Here is a 19470-nt window from a genome sequence, read left to right on the forward strand (position 1 = left end):
ACACATTTTCAAAGGATCCTAACTTTTCATTAAGCTCCGATTGTACACTATTATACTATACTAAAACTTCCATGGATCGCCCCACAAGTACTTATCGGTGCCGTTCGACCACCGCGTCTACATTCTTCTCGCGACTGAATTTCAAACCTGAACACACAAACATGTGACGTGCAGTAGGTAGGATCCTATCATCCCACACTCACTTCTAAAATATCGTGTGTTCGAGACGGTAGAAGGCTGAGTGATTCTACAATTTACGCAGAAATTCTCGAAACACAACAAACTGAGCATTGTGTTGTGGTCCTGTGAGAATCTCCTCTACCTGGTCAAACCATAAGTCACTGTCAACTTTCATTTCATTAAAATTAATAATCAACTTACAAGTTTTTCAAGTGTAGTTAGTAGCCTTGATGGGTTTTCATCCATGTCAAAACATAGCACTTTATAAAATAAACAATGTAAAGACGCAGCCCTTGTAATATCTTCAAATGACCAATTAATTATTTGTGAAGTCAAAAGCAACTAAATTTTTAACTTTCATCTTCACATTTCTCTATATTTAGAGCATTTATCAGTCCTTACATCAGGCTGATATCGTGTCATAATCTCATAGGTAATTTGTCAGCTGCAGACCATATTTGACACAAAAAAATATAATTCTTCACAAAAAAAGTTGTGCTCCCTGGAAGTAATTGAATAGGCTGCTTGTAGGTATCAGTAGATTCACGGGCAAATTTCTAGGAGTATATTCTGGTATAACCTAAAGTGAAATGTCCACATGAAACTAGTTTTCGGAATAGTATATTCAAGACGAAGAATCACTGGAAGCGTCTTCAGGAAATGTAATTCTCACGAAAGAGGTGATACATAAATCAGTCGTTCGAGCGCTTCTTGAGTCTTGCTCGTCCTGCTCATCTGCCTGGAGCCCTTGCTTAATGGGATTAATAGGAGAAATAGATAAGATCAAATAATAGTGGCAGGATTCGTCACAGATTCTTTTATACACTCGAATATATATGACCTTTACTGAATGACTAGTTCAGTTGCACAGCCAATCTCAGTAACAATACATTAAACCCATTGGTATCTCGAGTTGCCACAATATGAGACGTTAACGTTGTTCAGTAATGTACGTAATATGTAATAAATAAATGCTATGGGCCTACCAGACTGACGCATGCCTTTCGATTTGTTGCAGCTTAAGTCATTTTTGTTAGAGTTATGGTGCTTATTAATTATTTTTGATGTTCATGAGTTATCAAGTCACTGTCCTTTCAGTTCAACTGTTCTTCCAAGTCCTTTGTCGTCTCTGACAGAATTACAATGTCTGTGGGAAACCTCTAATTTTCTGTTTCCTCTTCACGAACTCTCTTTTATTACCTTTAATGTTTGTGTCTCACAGTATACGCCCAGAAAATTAAATGTACGAACGCAAGATCCAGAGGCCTGCAGATGATCAGTTTGCCTACACAATCGGACATCGTAAGTGAAACCCCTGAGTCAGTACCCAATGACAGAAGTTAAAGGCCCTTTAACTGCCAAGGCCCTGTCAGAAATTGACTCCCGAACCTTCATATGACTCCTGTGCAGCTACCAAACCAGAGAAAAAGGAAGTAAGGAAGATGGACAGATACAAAAAGAGAAAAAGTGTGTGTGTGTGTGTGTGTGTGTGTGTGTGTGTGTCCGCGCGCTGTATGTGTGTAGTGAAATACAAATAAAAGTGCTTGTTTGTCACACTATCAACGTCGTGCGACTCAGCAAGCACAGGACGTAATGAAAGAACTCAAGGCAAGGTGTTACGTAAGGAGAGAGGCTGTAACAGATTAGACAGTGTGTCTTGCTTTCGGCTTGCCGGCTATTGTGAAGACCGCAGTTCTGCGAGGAGAGCGGCGACAGGCGGTTCGTTAAACAGCTGCGGCGGACGAGGAAATGGCTCAGCGTAAGTACCGCGCCGCTTCGCCCACTTCGTAAATAAAGCAGGTGCTCTGCTGCTGGCAGTACTCTTCTTCGGACGGGCGTTGTTCTGTTGCGATGCTTTCCTGCCACGCCCGTCGCTCTTCCACTTGCGTAGTGAACAAACTCATTACTCCGATCTGTAGCAACTTGTTTAATACGAAACGACCGATTGTTGCGACGTGTCTCAGCGGATGAATGACATCCTACGTTCTCTTAAGCTGAGGGAAACCTATAGTACTTTACGCCATCCAGAGTATTTTTTCTGCGTGATAACAGTAGTAACTGTCATAGAGTGGAGCAAAATAAAGCAAGCTGCCGATTACCCGGATGAATGCGAGCACGGAACATCCAGAATACGCATTTTGCTGCAAGAGAATGCTACACGCTCTTTTGAAACTATGTGGCAGATTGAAAAGTGTGTGCTTGACTGGACATGTACTTTATCAACGGAATTATAAAATCATGACGCACGAGCCGCCTTTACAGCTTGGCAAGCACTTCTTCTCCATGGGAAATTTGGAAAGTAGGAAAGAGGTATTATCGGAAATGAAACTGTCAGGGTCTGTTTCGGTTCTTCTGTGTCTTGGGCGTTATGCTCTCATCTCAAACAAGCGGTTCGTGTGTTTTAAACAAAGTATAGAAGCCCGTTTGGTTTCTAACGCCAACAGAAGCGTTGTTTTGGAGGAGGAGCAATGTTAATTTCAGAAGAGTCTTGTTTGGTTTTAGAAGAGGAGTTCTGTGTATTTCAGGAGAGGAGATATGTATGTTTCAAAAGAGGAGACATTTTATTGTTATAAAAGATGAATCTTGTTTGTTGTAGTGGAGGATTTTCATTTGCTGTGGAAGAGGAGTGCTGTTTGTTTTGGAACAAGTATCACGTTTGTGTTTTGAAAAGTAGTTTATTGTTTCTATTTCGAAGAGGCGTATTGCGTGCTACTCTTAAGAAAATGTTGATTTGATATTTTTGGGCCCTCTAAATTACGTTTTGTACAAAGGTTGTGCTGTAATTTCGGACAACTCAAAGAATACAACATTAGATGGAGAAAAATATAAAAAAATAATATAGCGTGACAATCTAGCCATAGAACGCATTTGTGGAGAGAGGATGGGCTATAAAAGAAGATGGGAAGTTCAAAACAACGTAAGAAAGAGAAAAGTAAAGGATAGTCGGCAGGGCACTATCTCGCGGAAGGCAAAGGTCCCAAGTTCAGGTATCAATCTGCCACACAGTTTTAATTTACCAAGAAGTTTCAGATCATCACATTCTCCGCTGCAGAGGGAAAATTCATTCTGCTAGTTGCGTTATTTACGAAACATGCTGCATACAGCAGTTTTTTACATCTACATCTATACTCCGCGAATAAATGTGAAGTGCATGACAGAGGTATCGCTGTGAATCGGCTATTTGGGCGTTTTCCCGTTCCACTGTTGTATGGAGCGCAGAAGAATGATTGTTTAAAAGTCTCTGTGCGTGGTTCAATTAATCTAACCTTGTCTTCACAATAATTATGGGAGCGATGCGTAATGTAGTATATTCCTAGAGTAATCATTCAAAGCCAGTTCTAGAAACTATGTTAGCAGACTTTCTGTGGATAGTTTCCGTATACCTACAAGAGTCTGCCGGTTCAGTTCCTTCAGTATCTCTGTGACACTCTCCCACAAGTCAAACATCTGGCCATTCGTGCTGCTCTTCTCTGAATACGTTCTGCTTAACCAATTGGAACTGGTCCCGTACATTTAGTCTGGGATGGGCCGCACAAGTGACTTGTAATCAATCTCCTTTTTAGACTGATTGCATTTCCCTAGTATTCCACCAATAAACCGAAGTCATTCCATTTCATGTCCCAGCAAAGATCCAGGTATTTGTACGAGTTTACCGATTCTATCTGTGACTCACTCACACATATTCATAGGATACTATGCTTTTTCGTTTTGTAAAGTGCACACTTTCACATTGTTGAACATTTAACGTAAGCTGCCAATATTTTCATCACTTTGAAATCTTATCTAAGGAATTGTGCAGCTTTGCTCAGACTGTACTTCACTGTAGATAACAGCATCATCTGCGAAAATCCTGAGGTTACTCTTAATGTTGTCCGCAAGGTCATTAACCGTCGCAGTACGAAGGGGAGTGGGTGCTTGCTATTGCTATTGCTAGGTTTAACATGAATGGGAAGGCACACAACACACTTTCCTGGGGTACAGCCGAAGTTACTTCTACATTTGTAACTGACTCTCTATCCAAGAAAACACGCTGCGCCCTCCCTACCAAGAAATCCACAGTCCAATCACAAATTTCGCCTGATACCTTTTGAAAATTTTGTGATCCAGTCAGGTACACAATTCTTAAAACTTTTTAAAATATTTATTGTTTTTAATAATTTCTTCTACAGATTCCGCGGTTGCTTTAAATTTTCCAGCAAAATTTAACCCAAGAATTTAAGTCTCAGTAGTGGATGCGACTTCTCACAAAAAAATGTCGTATTCATACTTTCAGGTTCAGGACTCTTCTTAAACATCGGAATATCTTTAAAAAGGATGTCGTGAATAAAATTCAACAACAGTTAAGTAAACTTGTAATCTTTAAATACTTTTTTTGGTTATTGTAAAGTAACCTCCCTCCCACACAGTAATACGCGTTATGGAAAACTCATTGCTATTGCTAGGTTTAACATGAATGGGAAGGCACACAACACACTTTCCTGGGGTACAGCCGAAGTTACTTCTACATTTGTAACTGACTCTCTATCCAAGAAAACACGCTGCGCCCTCCCTACCAAGAAATCCACAGTCCAATCACAAATTTCGCCTGATACCCCATACGAAAGACGAGGGCTAGTAGAAATCCTTGGGTAACAGAAGTAATACTGAATTTAATTGATGAAAGGAGAAAATATAAAAATGCAGTAAATGAAGCAGGCAAAAAGGAATACAAACGTCTCAAAAACAAGATCGACAGGAAGTGTAAAATGGCTAAGCAGGGATGGCTAGAGGACAAATGTAAGGATGTAGAGGGTTATCACACTACGGGTAAGATAGATACTGCCTACAAGAAAATTAAAGAGACCTTTGGAGAACAGAGAACCACTTGTATGAATATCAAGAGCTCAGATGGAAACCCAGTTCTAAGCAAAGAAGGGAAAGCAGAAAGGTGGAGGGAGTGTATAGAGGGCCCATACAAGGGCAATGTACAGGGTTATTACAAATGATTGAAGCGATTTTACAGCTCTACAATAACTTTATTATTTGAGATATTTTCACAATGCTTTGCACACATATACAAAAACTCAAAAAGTTTTTTTAGGCATTCACAAATGTTCAATATGTGCCCCTTTAGTGATTCGGCAGACATCAAGCCGATAATCAAGTTCCTCCCACACTCGGCGCAGCATAATCCCATCAGTGAGTTCGAAAGCATCGTTGATGCTAGCTTGCAGTTCTGGCACATTTCTTGGTAGAGGAGGTTTAAACACTGAATCTTCCACATAACCCCACAGAAAGAAATCGCATGGGGTTAAGTCGGGAGAGCATGGAGGCCATGACATGAATAGCTGATCTTGATCTCCACCACGACCGATCCATCGGTTTTCCAATCTCCTGTTTAAGAAATGCCGAACATCATGATGGAAGAGCGGTGGAGCACCATCCTGTTGAAAGATGAAGTCGGCGCTGCCGGTCTCCAGTTGTAGCATGAGCCAATTTTCCAGCATGTCCAGATACACGTGTCCTGTAACGTATTTTTCGCAGAAGAAAAAGGGGCCGTAAACTTTAAACCATAAGATTGCACAAAACACGTTAACTTTTGGTGAATTGCGAATTTGCTGCACGAATGCATGAGGATTCTCTACCGCCCAGATTCGCACATTGTGTTCGTTCACTTCACCATTAAGAAAAAATGTTGCTTCATCACTGAAATCAACTTTCGCACTGAACGCATCCTCTTCCATGAGCTGTTGTAACAGCGCCGAAAATTCAAAGCGTTTGTCTTTGTCATCGGGTGTCAGGGCTTGTAGCAATTGTAAACGGTAAGGCTTCAGTTTAGGCTTTTCCGTAAGATTTTCCAAACCGTCGGCTGTGGTACGTTTGGCTCCCTGCTTGCTTTATTCGTCGACTTCCGCGGGCTACGCGTGAAACTTGCCCGCACGCGTTCAACCGTTTCTTCGCTCACTGCAGGCCGAACCGTTGATTTCCCCTTACAGAGGCATCCAGAAGCTTTAAATTGCGCATACCATCGCCGAATGGAGTTAGCAGTTGGTGGATCTTTGTTGAACTTCGTCCTGAAATGTCGTTTCACTGTTATGACTGATGTGAGTGCATTTCAAGCACGACATACGCTTTCTCGGCTCCTGTCGCCATTTTGTCTCACTGCGCTCTCGAGCGCTCTGGCGGCAGAAACCTGAAGTGCGGCTTCAGCCAAACAAAACTTTATGAGTTTTTCTACGTATTTGTAGTGTGTCGTGACCATATGTCAATGAATGGAGCTATAGTGAATTTATGAAATCGCTTCAATCATTTGTAATAGCCCTGTACTTGAGGACAATATTATGGAAATGGAAGAGGATGTAGATGAAGATGAAATGGGAAATACGATACTGCGTGAAGAGTTTGACAGAGCACTGAAAGACCTGAGTCGAAACAAGGCCCCAGGAGTAGACAACATTCCATTAGAACTACTGACGGCCTTGGGAGAGCCAGACCTGACAAAACTCTACCATCTGCTGAGCAAGATGTGTGAGACAGGCGAAATACCCTCAGACTTCAAGAAGAATATAATAATTCCGATCCCAAAATAGCAGGTGCTGACAGATGTGAAAATTACCGAACTATCAGTTTAATAAGTCACAGCTGCAAAATACTAACGCGTATTCTCTACAAACGAATGGAAAAACTGGTAGAAGCTGACCTCAGGGAAGATCAGTTTGGATTCCGTAGAAATGTTGGAACACGTGAGGCAATACTGACCCTACGACTTATCTTAGAAGCTAGATTAAGGAAAGGTAAGCCTACGTTTCTAGCATTTGGAGACTTAGAGAAAGCTTTTGACAATGTTGACCAGAATACTCTCTTTCAAATTCTGAAGGTGGCAGGGGTAAAATACAGGGAGCGAAAGGCTATTTACAATTTGTACAGAAACCAGATGGCAGTTATAAGAGTCGAGGGGCACGAAAGGGAAGCAGTGGTTGGGAAGGGAGTGAGACAGGGTTGTAGCCTATCCCCGATGTTATTCAATCTGTATATTGAGCAAGCAGTGAAGGAAACAAAAGAAAAATTCGGAGTAGGTATTAAAATCCATGGGGAAGAAATAAAAACTTTGAGGTTCGCCGATGACATTGTAATTCTGTCAGAGACAGCAAAGGACTTGGAAGAGCAATTGAACGGAATGGACAGTGTCATGAAAGGAGGGTATAAGATGAACATCAACAAAAGCAAAACGAGGATAATGGAATGTAGTCGAATTAAGTCGGGTGATGCCGAGGGAATTAGATTAGGAAATGTAAAGGAGTTTTGCTATTTGGGGAGCAAAATAACTGATAATGGTCGAAGCAGAGAGGATATCAAATGTAGACTGGCAGTGGCAAGGAAAGCGTTTCTGAAGAAGATAAACTTGTTAACATCGAGTATTGATTTAAGTGTCAGGAAGACGTTTCTGAAAGTATTTGTATGGAGCGTAGCCATGTATGGAAGTGAAACATGGACGATTACTAGTTTGTACAAGAAGAGAATAGAAGCTTTCGAAATGTGGTGCTACAGAAGAATGCTGAAGATTAGATCGGTAGATCATATAACTAATGAGGAGGTATTGAATAGGATTGGGGAGAAGAGAAGTTTGTGGCACAACTTAACTAGAAGAAGGGATCGGTTGGTAGGACATGTTCTGAGGCATCAAGGGATCACCAATTTAGTATTGGAGGGCAGCGTGGAGGGAAAAAATCGTAGAGGGAGACCAAGAGATGAATACACTAAACAGATGCAGAAGGATGTAGGTTGCAGTGGGTACTGGGAGATGGAGACGCTTGCACAGGATAGAGTAGCATGGAGACCTGCATCAAACCAGTCTCAGGACTGAAGACCACTACAACAACAACAAACCCCATATGGCTGTACTTTTGATATTAAGCGTAGGGGTGGTACTGAGCCAAATGCTTTTCGGAAATCGAGAAATACTGCATCTACCTGACTGCATTGACACGTGGCTTTCAGGATGTCATGTGAGGATGTCATGTGAGAAAAGTGCGAATAAAACACGCTGTATTTTGTACCACCTCCTTTTATTTCACTTGTGGAAAATAATCGGGATTTTTTCTGTTTCTTTTTTCATTCACTGTTTTCCTGACAACAGTTCGAATTTTCCGTAGAGTCAAAGCATCGATATAGCCAAACGAATTTTGTATATTCTAATAACACATAATAAGACAGCTGGTATGCGTGATAGGATGAGTTATAATCATAATAGTGTATTCTAAACGAAATTTTTCGTTCTAAATATAACAGAGGATTTCAGGTTCAGTTTGTTTTATTTTTTTAAAAACATCGCCGAACTGTGCACGGATAATCGGCAAACCGGCTAATCTGCGCTGATACCGTATGATTGGGAAGTTACTGTATCCCTTTCCTTTGCATGCAATACAGGCGCAGTTTCTGCTGTATTGCCAGTCACAAATGTTTGAATTTTACATACATCAAAAAAAGTTTTGCATCACCCCGGATCCCAAAACTCTTGAAGATAAACGTTGACTGTGGATATTGTATCACAGACACAGTCCCTTTGACTGTTCAGAGATGCCACTAAACGTGCCCACAGATGTAAACAACCATGCATGAGCAGCGCCTATTAGACGGAGAGGGTCCGACAGCCGATCAGTTCGTCATTCCACCAGGATGGACGTACACGGCTCGTGTTTTCTGTAGTTCAACCTCGCCTAGACGGTCAATATCGCGGTTTTATCGCGACCGCATTGTTACTTTGTGCCAGGAAGGGCTCTCAACAACGGAAGTGTCCAGGCGTCTCGGAGTGCACTAAAGCGATACTGTTCGGATATGGAGGAGATACAGAGAGATAGGAACTGTCGATGACGTGCCTCGCTCAGGCCGCCCAAGGGCTAGTACTGCAGTGGATGACCGCTGCCTATAGATTATGGCTCGGCGGAGCCCTGACAGTAACGCCACCATGTTGAATAATGCTTTTCGTGCAGCCACAGGACGTCGTGTTACGACTCAAATTGTGCGCAGTAGGCTGCATGGTGCGCAACTTCACTCCCGACGTCCATGGCGAGGTCCATCTTTGCAACAACGACACCATGCAGCGCGGTACAGATGGTTCTTGTCGATTGGCATCACGTCGATGATTATCTCATATGCCTTCAACCAGACAATCGTCACAGACGTGTTTGGAAGCAAACCGGTCAGGCTGAACGCTTTAGACACACTGTCCAGAGCGTGCAGCAGGGTGGGGATTCCCTGCTGTTTTGGGGTGGCATTATGTGGGGCTGACGTACGCCGTTGGTGGTCATGGAAGGCGCCGTAATGAATGTACGATACGTGAATGCCATCCCCCGACCGATAGTGCAACCATATCGGCAGCATATTCACGGGGCATTCGTGTTCATGGACGACAATTCGCGCCTCCCTCGTGCACATCTTGTGAATGACTTCCTACAGGATAATGACATCGCTCGACTAGAGTGTACAGCGTGTTCTCCAGACATGAACCCTATCGAACATGCCTGGGATAGATTGAAAAGGGATGTTTATGGACGGCGTAACCCACCAACCATTCTGAGGGATCTACGCTGAATCACCGTTGAGGAGTGGGACAATCTGTACCAAAAGTGCCTTGATGAACGTGTAGATAGTATGCCACGACGAATACAGGCATGCATCAATGCGAGAGGATGTGCTAGTGAGTATTAGAGGTACCGGTGTGTACAACAATCGGGACCACCACCTCTGAAGATCTCGCTGTATGGTGCTACAACATGCAATGTGTGGTTTTCATGAGCAATACAAAAGGCGGAAATGATGTTAATGTTGATCTGTATTCCAATTTTCTGCACGTGTTCCGGAACTCTCGGAACCGAGGTGATCCAAAACTTTTTTTGATGTGTGTATAATCCATCAAATGGGCATACTCGTCACGTTACTGTCGGTGTACTTCTCAAGTCAAATAACTTTGCGAAAGTGGCACTGCAGTCGTAATAGCTCTAAAGCATCCAGTATAGCCGCTAAAAACAACTAAAAATTTATCACAATGAATAAACAATACCTTAAAAAAGTCCCACACCACAGCCGTTAATGTAGCTGGTATCCAGTCCACAAAAAGAACACATTCTAATCTATAACTTTTTTATGTATCTGCCTGTACGGGGAGTGCACAAAAATATGGAAAAACCGAAAACACCACACATTACCATGCCTAATACGGCACAGGAAACGCGTTGGCGTTCGAAACAACTTCCAGTCGTCTCGAAACACATAAATACCAGTTCTGTATATTTTTTAAGAGATTCTTTTACCATTCTTCAATGAAAATAGTGACAAGTTCAAGTAACAATGATGGAGGTGGGTGGCGAGTACGTAACCCTCTCTCCAAAATAGACCATAAAGGCTCAAATAATAATGAAAACTGTTGACTGTGGTAGCCAGAGAGACGCGTCAATTCAGCCTTGTGCTCACAAAACCAGACCTGGACGATGGCAGCTCTATGAACAGCCGGCCCTGTCTTCCTGGTATACAGCATCACCAATGTGGAAAATTCGATGTACCATGAGATGGGTCTGGTCATCCAAAATGGTCCATAATCCTTGGCAGTAACGCACCTTGCAGGGTAATCATAGGGTCCATGAAATACCATAATATGCCTGCCCAAATCATCACCGGACTTCCGCCATGTTGCGCTCTCTGGACGTAAACTCGGCCAGAAGATAGAAAAAAATACGGAACGAGACTCGTCCGACCAAACGATTTTCCTCCATTGCCCCAAATCCAGGTTTAATGGCTTCGGCAGCATGTTTTCCTTTTACAGGCATTTGGATCATTGATGAGTTTTGGATTTCCAGTTCTCCGTGCAGTTCCCTGCTTATGGAGCTCCCTTCGTGTTGTTGTGCTGCCGACAGGGGTCACGACAAGGGTATTCATCTCTGCACTGACTTTTGCAGCTTTCGTCCTCTTATTTTTCGTCACAATTCTCTTCAATGTTCGTCCGCCAAGATCACTCGACACACACTTTCACCCGCGTTATGACTAAGCGGATGATGTTTTTTTTTCGATTTTCCCCGTATGCAATATAAATACTCGATACGGTAATTACCTCTTGAAACGCTGAACACTTCAGTTACCTTGGTTACTGAAGCACCTACCATACGAGCATCAACAATTTGCCCCCGTTCGAATTCGGTTAGCTGCGACATAATGCCTCACAACTACATAGAACACTGTTCTGACCACGACCGACACTTGAAACGTATTGACGACACTGCATGGCTGCCGTTCGTAGTTAAATACAGGGTTATTACAAATGATTGAAGCGATTTCACAGCTCTACAATAACTTTATTATTTGAGATATTTTCACAATGCTTTGCACACATATACAAAAACTCAAAAAGTTTTTTTTAGGCATTCACAAATGTTCCATATGTGCCCCTTTAGTGATTCGGCAGACATCAAGCCGATAATCAAGTTCCTCCCACACTCGGCGCAGCATGTCCCCATCAATGAGTTCGAAAGCACCGTTGATGCGAGCTCGCAGTTCTAGCACGTTTCTTGGTAGAGGAGGTTTAAACACTGAATCTTTCACATAACCCCACAGAAAGAAATCGCATGGGGTTAAGTCGGGAGCGTGTGGAGGCTGTGACATGAATTGCTGATCATGATCTCCACCACGACCGATCCATCGGTTTTCCAATCTCCTGTTTAAGAAATGCCGAACATCATGATGGAAGTGCGGTGGAGCACCATCCTGTTGAAAGATGAAGTCGGCGCTGCCGGTCACCAGTTGTGTCATGAACCAATTTTCCAGCATGTCCAGATACACGAGCCCTGTAACGTTTTTGTCGCAGAAGAAAAAGGGGCTGTAAACCTAAACCGTGAGATTGCACAAAACACGTTAACTTTTGGTGAATTACGAATTTGCTGCAGGAATGCGTGAGGATTCTCTACCGCCCAGATTCGCACATTGTGTCTGTTCACTTCACCATTAAGAAAAAATGTTGCTTCATCACTAAAAACAAGTTTCGCACTGAGCGCATCCTCTTCCATGAGCTGTTGCAACCGCGCCGAAAATTCAAAGCGTTTGACTTTGTCATTGGGTGTCAAGGCTTGTAGCAATTGCAAACGGTAAGGTTTCTGCTTTAGCCTTTTCCGTAAGATTTTCCAAACCATCGGCTGTGGTACGTTTAGCTCCCTGCTTGCTTTATTCGTCGACTTCCGCGGGCTACGCGTGAAACTTGTCCGCACGCATTCAACCGTTTCTTCGCTCACTGCAGGCCGACCCGTTGATTTCCCCTTACAGAGGCATCCAGAAGCTTTAAACAGCGCATACCATCGCCGAATGGAGTTAGCAGTTGGTGGATCTTTGTTGAACTTCGTCCTGAAGTGTCGTTGCACTGTTATGACTGACTGATGTGAGTGCATTTCAAGCATGGCGTACGCTTTCTCGGCTCCTGTCGCCATTTTGTCTCACTGCGCTCTCGAGCGCTCTGGCGGCAGAAACCTGAAGTGCAGCTTCAGCCGAACAAAACTTTATGAGTTTTTCTACGTATCTGTAGTGTGTCGTGACCATATGTCAAAGAATGGAGCTACAGTGAATGTATGAAATCGCTTCAATCATTTGTAATAGCCCTGTACAACAGCGCAACCTGCCCGCTTGGCTACCATCTACAGTTATGTTCAGCCATCCATCTCTCCCAGTGTCCTCATATTTTTGTCCAGCCTCTGTACCTGCACTTCGCAAATCACTGTGAAAGTGTAAGGCAGACAGTACTTCCCACGGTAGCACATATTGAGAATTCATACAGTTCCACTCACGTATTCGCACGGGCTTTAGAGAGCTCCTAGACTGCTCGCTTAATAGTAGTTCTTCAAACTTTGAAAGTACTGTTTCGCGGGTTGGTTCGAGTTTATCTCCAAGCGTCTGGCTGTTAATGGTTTCAGCATATCCGTGACACTCTTCCGGGAGTCAAACAAACCTGTGAGCATTCGTCGCGCCCTTTCTTTTTGATTAATCATTCTTCTAACTGATTTATTGCGGCACACCAAGAATTCCTTTCCTTTTGCACCAGTCCCCTCACCTCGGAATAGCACTTGCACCGTACGTACTCAATTACTTGTTGGATATATTCCAGTCTCAGATTTACACTGCAGTTTTCACCCTCTACATTCCCTTCTAGTGCCATGGGAGTTATTCCCTACTGTCTTAACACATGTTCTATCATACAGTCCCCTCTTTTATTCAAGTTTTCCATATGTTCCTTTCTTGATCGATTCTATGGAGAATCTTTTCATTCCTTACCAGTCCACCTAATTTTCAGTGTCCTTCTGTTGTACCACATCTCAGACGCTTCGATTCTCTTCTTTTCCTGTTTTCCCAGATACATGATTCACTACCATGCGATGCTCTGCTCCAAACGTACAGTCTTTTTTCTCTAGACAAGACCTATGTTTGATATTAGTAGACTTCTTTTGACCAGGAATGTCCTATTTGCCTGTGGCAGTACTTCTTATGTCCTCCTTCCTTCGCCTGTCAAGTTTTATTTTTCCTCGAAGCAAGCAGAATTCCTTAACAATGTCCACCTCAATTTTTACGTTAATTTTATCGTTAATGTTATTTCTGTAACTTCTCACAATTTTCGTGTTTCTTCGGTTTACTCTTAGTCCATATTCAGTATTCATTTGACTGTTCCATTCAACACGTCCTGTAATTCCTTTCAATGAGGATCGTAATGTCATCAACAAATCTTATCATTGATTACCTTCCAGCCTGAATCTTAATGCCACTCCTTAAACTTTCTTTTGTTTCCATCATTGCTCCTTCGATGTATACATTGAATAGTAGAGGTGAAAGTTTGCATCGCTGTTTTGTATCCTTATTAATCCCAGCATTTCAGTCTTGGTCTCGCATTCTTAATGTTGCCACTTAGTACTTGTGCATATTATACATAACACGTCTTCCCCTACAGTTTACTTCTGTTTTTCTCAGAATTCTGAACATCCTGTACCATTGCATAACGTCTAACGCATTTTGTAGATCGACAAATCCTATGAACGTGTCTTGGTATTTTAAAGCTTTCCTTCCGTTTTTAAGCGCAACGTCAGAACTGCCTCTATGGTGCATTTACCTTCCCTAAAGCCCATGCGATTGCTGCCTTATAGACTCTATTTTGCATTCCATTCTTCTGTATATTATTCTTGTTAGCAACTTGGATGCAATGAGCTGTTAGGCTGACAGTACGACAGTTCTCGCATACATCTGCCCTTGCTATCTTGCGGATTGTGTGGACGACATTTTTACGAAAATCTAGTAGTATTTCTCCTTTCTCATATATTCAACAAGCCAGCTCGAATAGTCTTTTCGTTGCCGCTTCCCTTCAAGATTTTAGAAATCCATCGCTTCTGCCTTATTTGATTCCAAGTCCTATACAGCTCTGTTAAACTGTGAGTCTAATACTCGATCCCCTTTGTCTTTGATATTGTTTCCTATTTTTTCTCTATCACGTCATCAGACAGTTCCTTCGTATCACAGAAGCTTTCAATCCATTCTTTCCATATATCTGCTCTCTCCTCTGCGTTTGATAGTGGAATTCCCATTTTGCTTTTAATGTTGAAGCCCTTGTTTATAATTTCACCGTATGCGATATCAGTTATCAGCGTTGAGAAAACAGTTTTTTAACGCAAAATAGGTTCTACTGACTGCTATTAATCTCTGTTGATGTTCATGAGAGGTATCATTTGATTGGTGACTGTCTATCCCAGATATTAAAACTGCTCAACTCTCCTAAAATTATAATTACCTATTGTTACTGAAGGCGACATGTTCTCCTTGCGTGCTTTCCCACCAACCATATATTTTGTTTTCTGTTGGTTTATATTCATTCCCGTATTCCTACTGGCCTGCTCAAGTGTGATTAACGTCTCCTCCATTATCTTCCCAGTTCCTGTTGGCTATACGTATGCCATCGCCATAAGCGAATACGATATCTGTACAGATTTATAATAAATTGTTCCCCTGATCAACAGGTTTGCGTCCCTCTTATCTTCTTCAAAGCAACATTAAAAAGGAGACACAGTTTCGCATCTCCTTGCCTCATACCATCTTGTACATCTAGTGGATCAGACGCCATTCCTCTAACTCTCATACTACTGTGCACCTCATTCATTGTCATTCTCACAAGCCTTAACAAGTTTATGAAAAAGTGATGCATACCTATCCCACATTTAGTTGTCTTTTCTGTTACTACCCTTTTAATGAAGATCTGATTTGGTGTTAATTAGCTGGGGAAGAATACACACTGAGCCAATCTCTCTGAAAACTAGAAAGGAGACGGTCAAACAGTACGTTGCAGAATATTTTTTATTCCAATTTTAGCAAATCTCCTGTTTTTAGGACACATAAGTCCTTTTCTCCCATGAGGAGGCATTTTCTCCTCATCCCATGCTGAAATGACCAGTTTTAGGATTTTCACTTTGCTTGAACTGTTCTGTTGAAATGTTATCTGTTCCTGGTGACCTATTGTTCCTCAATTTCTTCAAAGCAGTTCTCATTTCTTTCAGAATAGGTTGGCCATGCTTGTATCCGAGTGACGTAATCCTTGCACACCTATGGGATCTCTTGGTAATATTCTAGAGTTGAGGAGTTTGTCAACACGTCAGCACCATCTGTCATAGGTCTGTTTCCTTTCACTTACGATTTCCCTGTTTCACCATTTACTTGTCTGGTTTTTGGACAGCACTTAGTGCCTACCTTCCCATAAAATTTATTCACCCCTTCCTGATTCTCAGGAAGAACTGGATTCCTCGATGTTTGTTTTCATCCATTCTCTCTTTTTTAGTCGATGGTTTCTCTTTCCTATCCTCCTGTTTTATTTACAAATTTCCACTACTTCTCTCGCACAATTTGATTTATCTAAGGCATACAGAAGGACGTTAAGGCTTTCCAGTCACCCATGAATATTAGACTTTCATCCAGTGGTACATACTGCATTATCATTCAATATCTTCAGATACTTTCAACACCTCTTCTTTTTTTGCTTGTGACGTCAGCACTCATATCCGAACGGCGACGTTGGCTGCTGTTCCAATGAAGAACAACCCTATTACTGGACTGTTCACGGTAACTCATTCTCTGCCCTGACTTCCTATTTATCACGAATCCTACTCCTGACGTATCATTTTATGCCTGCTTGATACTACCCTATATTCGTCTGACCAGAAATCCTTATTTCCACTTCACTTCACAGAGCCCCATATATCAAGATTGAGGTTTTAAGTTCCCTGTTCAGTTTTTATAGCTTCCCTTCCACGATCAGAATTCTGACATTCCACACTCCAAATAGTAGAATGCTATCCTTTCATGAGCTTATTCAGTCTTTTTCTCATGATCACCTCCCCCTCGGTAGTCCCCTCCTGGAAATCAAATGGTGGACGAATCCAGAAACTTTTGCAGACACAGAGATCATTTTGATACTTTTTCAATTACAGTCCACATGTTCTGTGGATATACATTAACTGCGTTTAATGCAGTGTTTTCAATTGCCTTCTGCATCCTCATAGCGTGGATCACTGCTGATTCGTCTTTCTGTTGTGGGCAGTATCCCACCACAAGAGTAAGAAGTTGCCCTAAAAGTCGGTCCGCTGCTCCACCATCTTTGATAAAGCTGTTGGAAGTCTTCGGACGCCATTACTGACATTTTTTATTAAAAATCTGAGTAGTAGTTTGAATCTATCCCGATACGTGGGAGGTTTTGATTACTAGTCAAAGATGCTACCCCTAAATCTTTGTTGTGCACGTTCAGTGTCCTATGTTAGTCCTATTTGGTATAAATCCTACACACTTGAGCAAATTTCATTTTTGACTTTCTGACACTGTAGTGATAATACACAACATTTCTGCGTTTTTTTAAAGTGCACAGTTATACATTTATGAAAATCTAAAGGAAGTTGCCAATCTTTGTATCACTTTGAAATTTTACCAGGATCCCACTGGATCTTTGCGCTGCTTTTATGAGATAGTACTTTATTATAGATAACTGGATCATCTGCAACATGTTTGAGGTTGCTATTCTTTGTGAGGTGATACATATACAACACGACTGGGATGCCTCTTTACCTAGTGTATTGAATTCACAAATCTTTCTGTCAATTTTGTTTTTCCTTCCTACTTTAGTAATCGTCGTTGCTTCAACTGCGTAATCGGCGATTATCAACACTAACATCCGTAAAAATAGTAATACCTTGAGAAACGTTGTCCAAAGGAAACTTAAGTGGACGGATGCATAACAAAAAACTTGCCAGCAGTAAGAGGGTGCGCAAGGAGACCTAGCAGCACGCTATCCTGTGTCAGCAGACAGCTCAGTGTTGTGTTAATGTCTATTTGCTCAATAGAAGTGAAACTGAGTGGAAATTTGGCAACAGACGCTCCTGATCCTTGTCGGTATGATTGATTGCCATTTGTTACCAGGGCTACCTCATTAACCAGCCATGGTTAGACAGACGGCGTCGGATCACCAATATACACTGCCAGGAAAAATATGCAACACCCTCAATGACTGTGTTCAATGGCACCAGGGTATAACATGTAAATACTTTGGAGGGGGGGGGGGGTGTAGTGTCAGTGATTCATGATTCATCTGTCACAGTCATTGACGAACACATGGCGCTCAGGACGCATGTCTGTGCATCCTGTAGTTTGACAGTGTTTCACTTAGAGGGCAGTAATGCGCTGAGTTTAGAGTTGAACAGTATTTGCAACATTAATTCTAGGCTACAACCATGCTCCTCCAACGAATATGTACTCTTGTTGACCAGGTTCGGCCATTTGAATAGGATCGCATCGTAGACCCACTAGGAAGCTGGATGAATGTATCGATGGATTGCTGCACCGGTTGACCACAATGTATCGGTGCTGCCTTGTTGCTTTCCACACTAATCTGTGGAACATCCCTACACCTGTAGACATTGTTCTGGATGTCCACATACGATGTGTGACTGGAAAGGTTTAAGAATGGGCTTGTAATTGTACAATGGTGGTACTTACATGCTACTATGATGCATCTCCTTCAAAATTGTTCCCTTCTGACTGGACACGCCGACTCCAACGGTGTTTCCGCTTTTGGAAACATTCCCGGAATTTTTTTCTGAAGTGTGTTAAGGACGCTCTCCATATTTGCCTGGATGTCTTCAATCGAGTCAAATCGCTTCTCTTTCAGTGAAAATTTCAGTTTAGGAAACAGGTAGAAGTTCTCAGGGGCCAAATCAGGGGAATGTGGTGGTTGTGGGAACACAAGAATTTTGAATTTGGTCAAAAATTCAACGATGGAGAAGGCATGATGAGCCAGAGCATTGTCATTGTGTAGCATCCAACACCTGTCTTTCCACAATGCAGGCCTTTTCTTCCGCACCTTTTCGCGTAAACACTCAAGGACACATTTGTAGTATTCCTGGTTAATTGTCTGTCCTGCAGGGGTAAATTCATGATGCACAACACCGGTTGAATAGAAAAAAAAATCACTGACATTGTCTTCGCCTTCGACCGACTTTGCTGACCTGGAGTCTTCCACTGCGAAGACTGCACTTTGGTTTCAGGATCATATCCTTATACCCACGATTCGTCACCTGTAATCACACTATTTAACAAATATGGGTCATTTTTAGTCCGATTAATCAGTTTGTGGCACACTTCAAGTCGGTATTATGTCTGGTCACTTGATAACACTTTTGGAATGCATTTTGTGGACACTCAATGCATGTTCAGATCTTCAGTTAAAATTGTCTGAACTGCATAGAAACTTAAATTAAGTTCATCAGCCATCTCCCTAATTGTAAGTCTACGATCAGAGTGCGCTAAGGCGTGAAGTTTCACAACATTTTCATTCGATTTTGAGGTGAAAGGACGCCTGGACTGTGGTTCATCTTCAAGTGATTCGTGGCCAATTGAAATCTGTTGAACCAGATAAAAACCTTTGACTGGCTCATAGAATTATCTCCAAAAACTGTTTTTAATAGTTCGTAAGTCTCAGAAGCTTATTTCCCAGTTTTATAAAACAAAATTTCACACAAACTTGTTGCTCCATTTTTACATCCATTTTCACACAGACAGAATCCGGCAACAAGCCCTAACAGACCTGCACTCATCCAGCTGCCACAATGAACTGAATAAAGGAAACACAGTTTCCTGTCTGAAGGCGTTCAAGGACAAGGCAATAACTTACTCCCCACCCTCCGTGTACCTACCTGCCAAACCAGTAAGCAGTAGCAGATCCATTCTTAAAACTTCCCAATCACACCTTGTAGTACAGACACA

General features: G+C 42.1%; 1 protein-coding gene across 1 annotated transcript in view; it reads left to right on the plus strand.

Moving 5' to 3' along the window:
- Positions 1 to 1840: 1840 nt before the first annotated feature.
- LOC126471327 (uncharacterized) overlaps positions 1841 to 19470 on the plus strand; it is a 140129-nt gene continuing 122499 nt past the window's right edge. The window contains exon 1 of the mRNA XM_050099452.1: positions 1841 to 1939. Within this exon, the coding sequence (XP_049955409.1) occupies positions 1930 to 1939 (10 nt within the window). The 5' untranslated portion in view covers positions 1841 to 1929. The remainder of the gene's footprint in view (positions 1940 to 19470) is intronic.

Source organism: Schistocerca serialis, chromosome 1 (genome assembly GCF_023864345.2).
Source record: "Schistocerca serialis cubense isolate TAMUIC-IGC-003099 chromosome 1, iqSchSeri2.2, whole genome shotgun sequence".
Lineage (NCBI taxonomy): Eukaryota > Metazoa > Arthropoda > Insecta > Orthoptera > Acrididae > Schistocerca > Schistocerca serialis.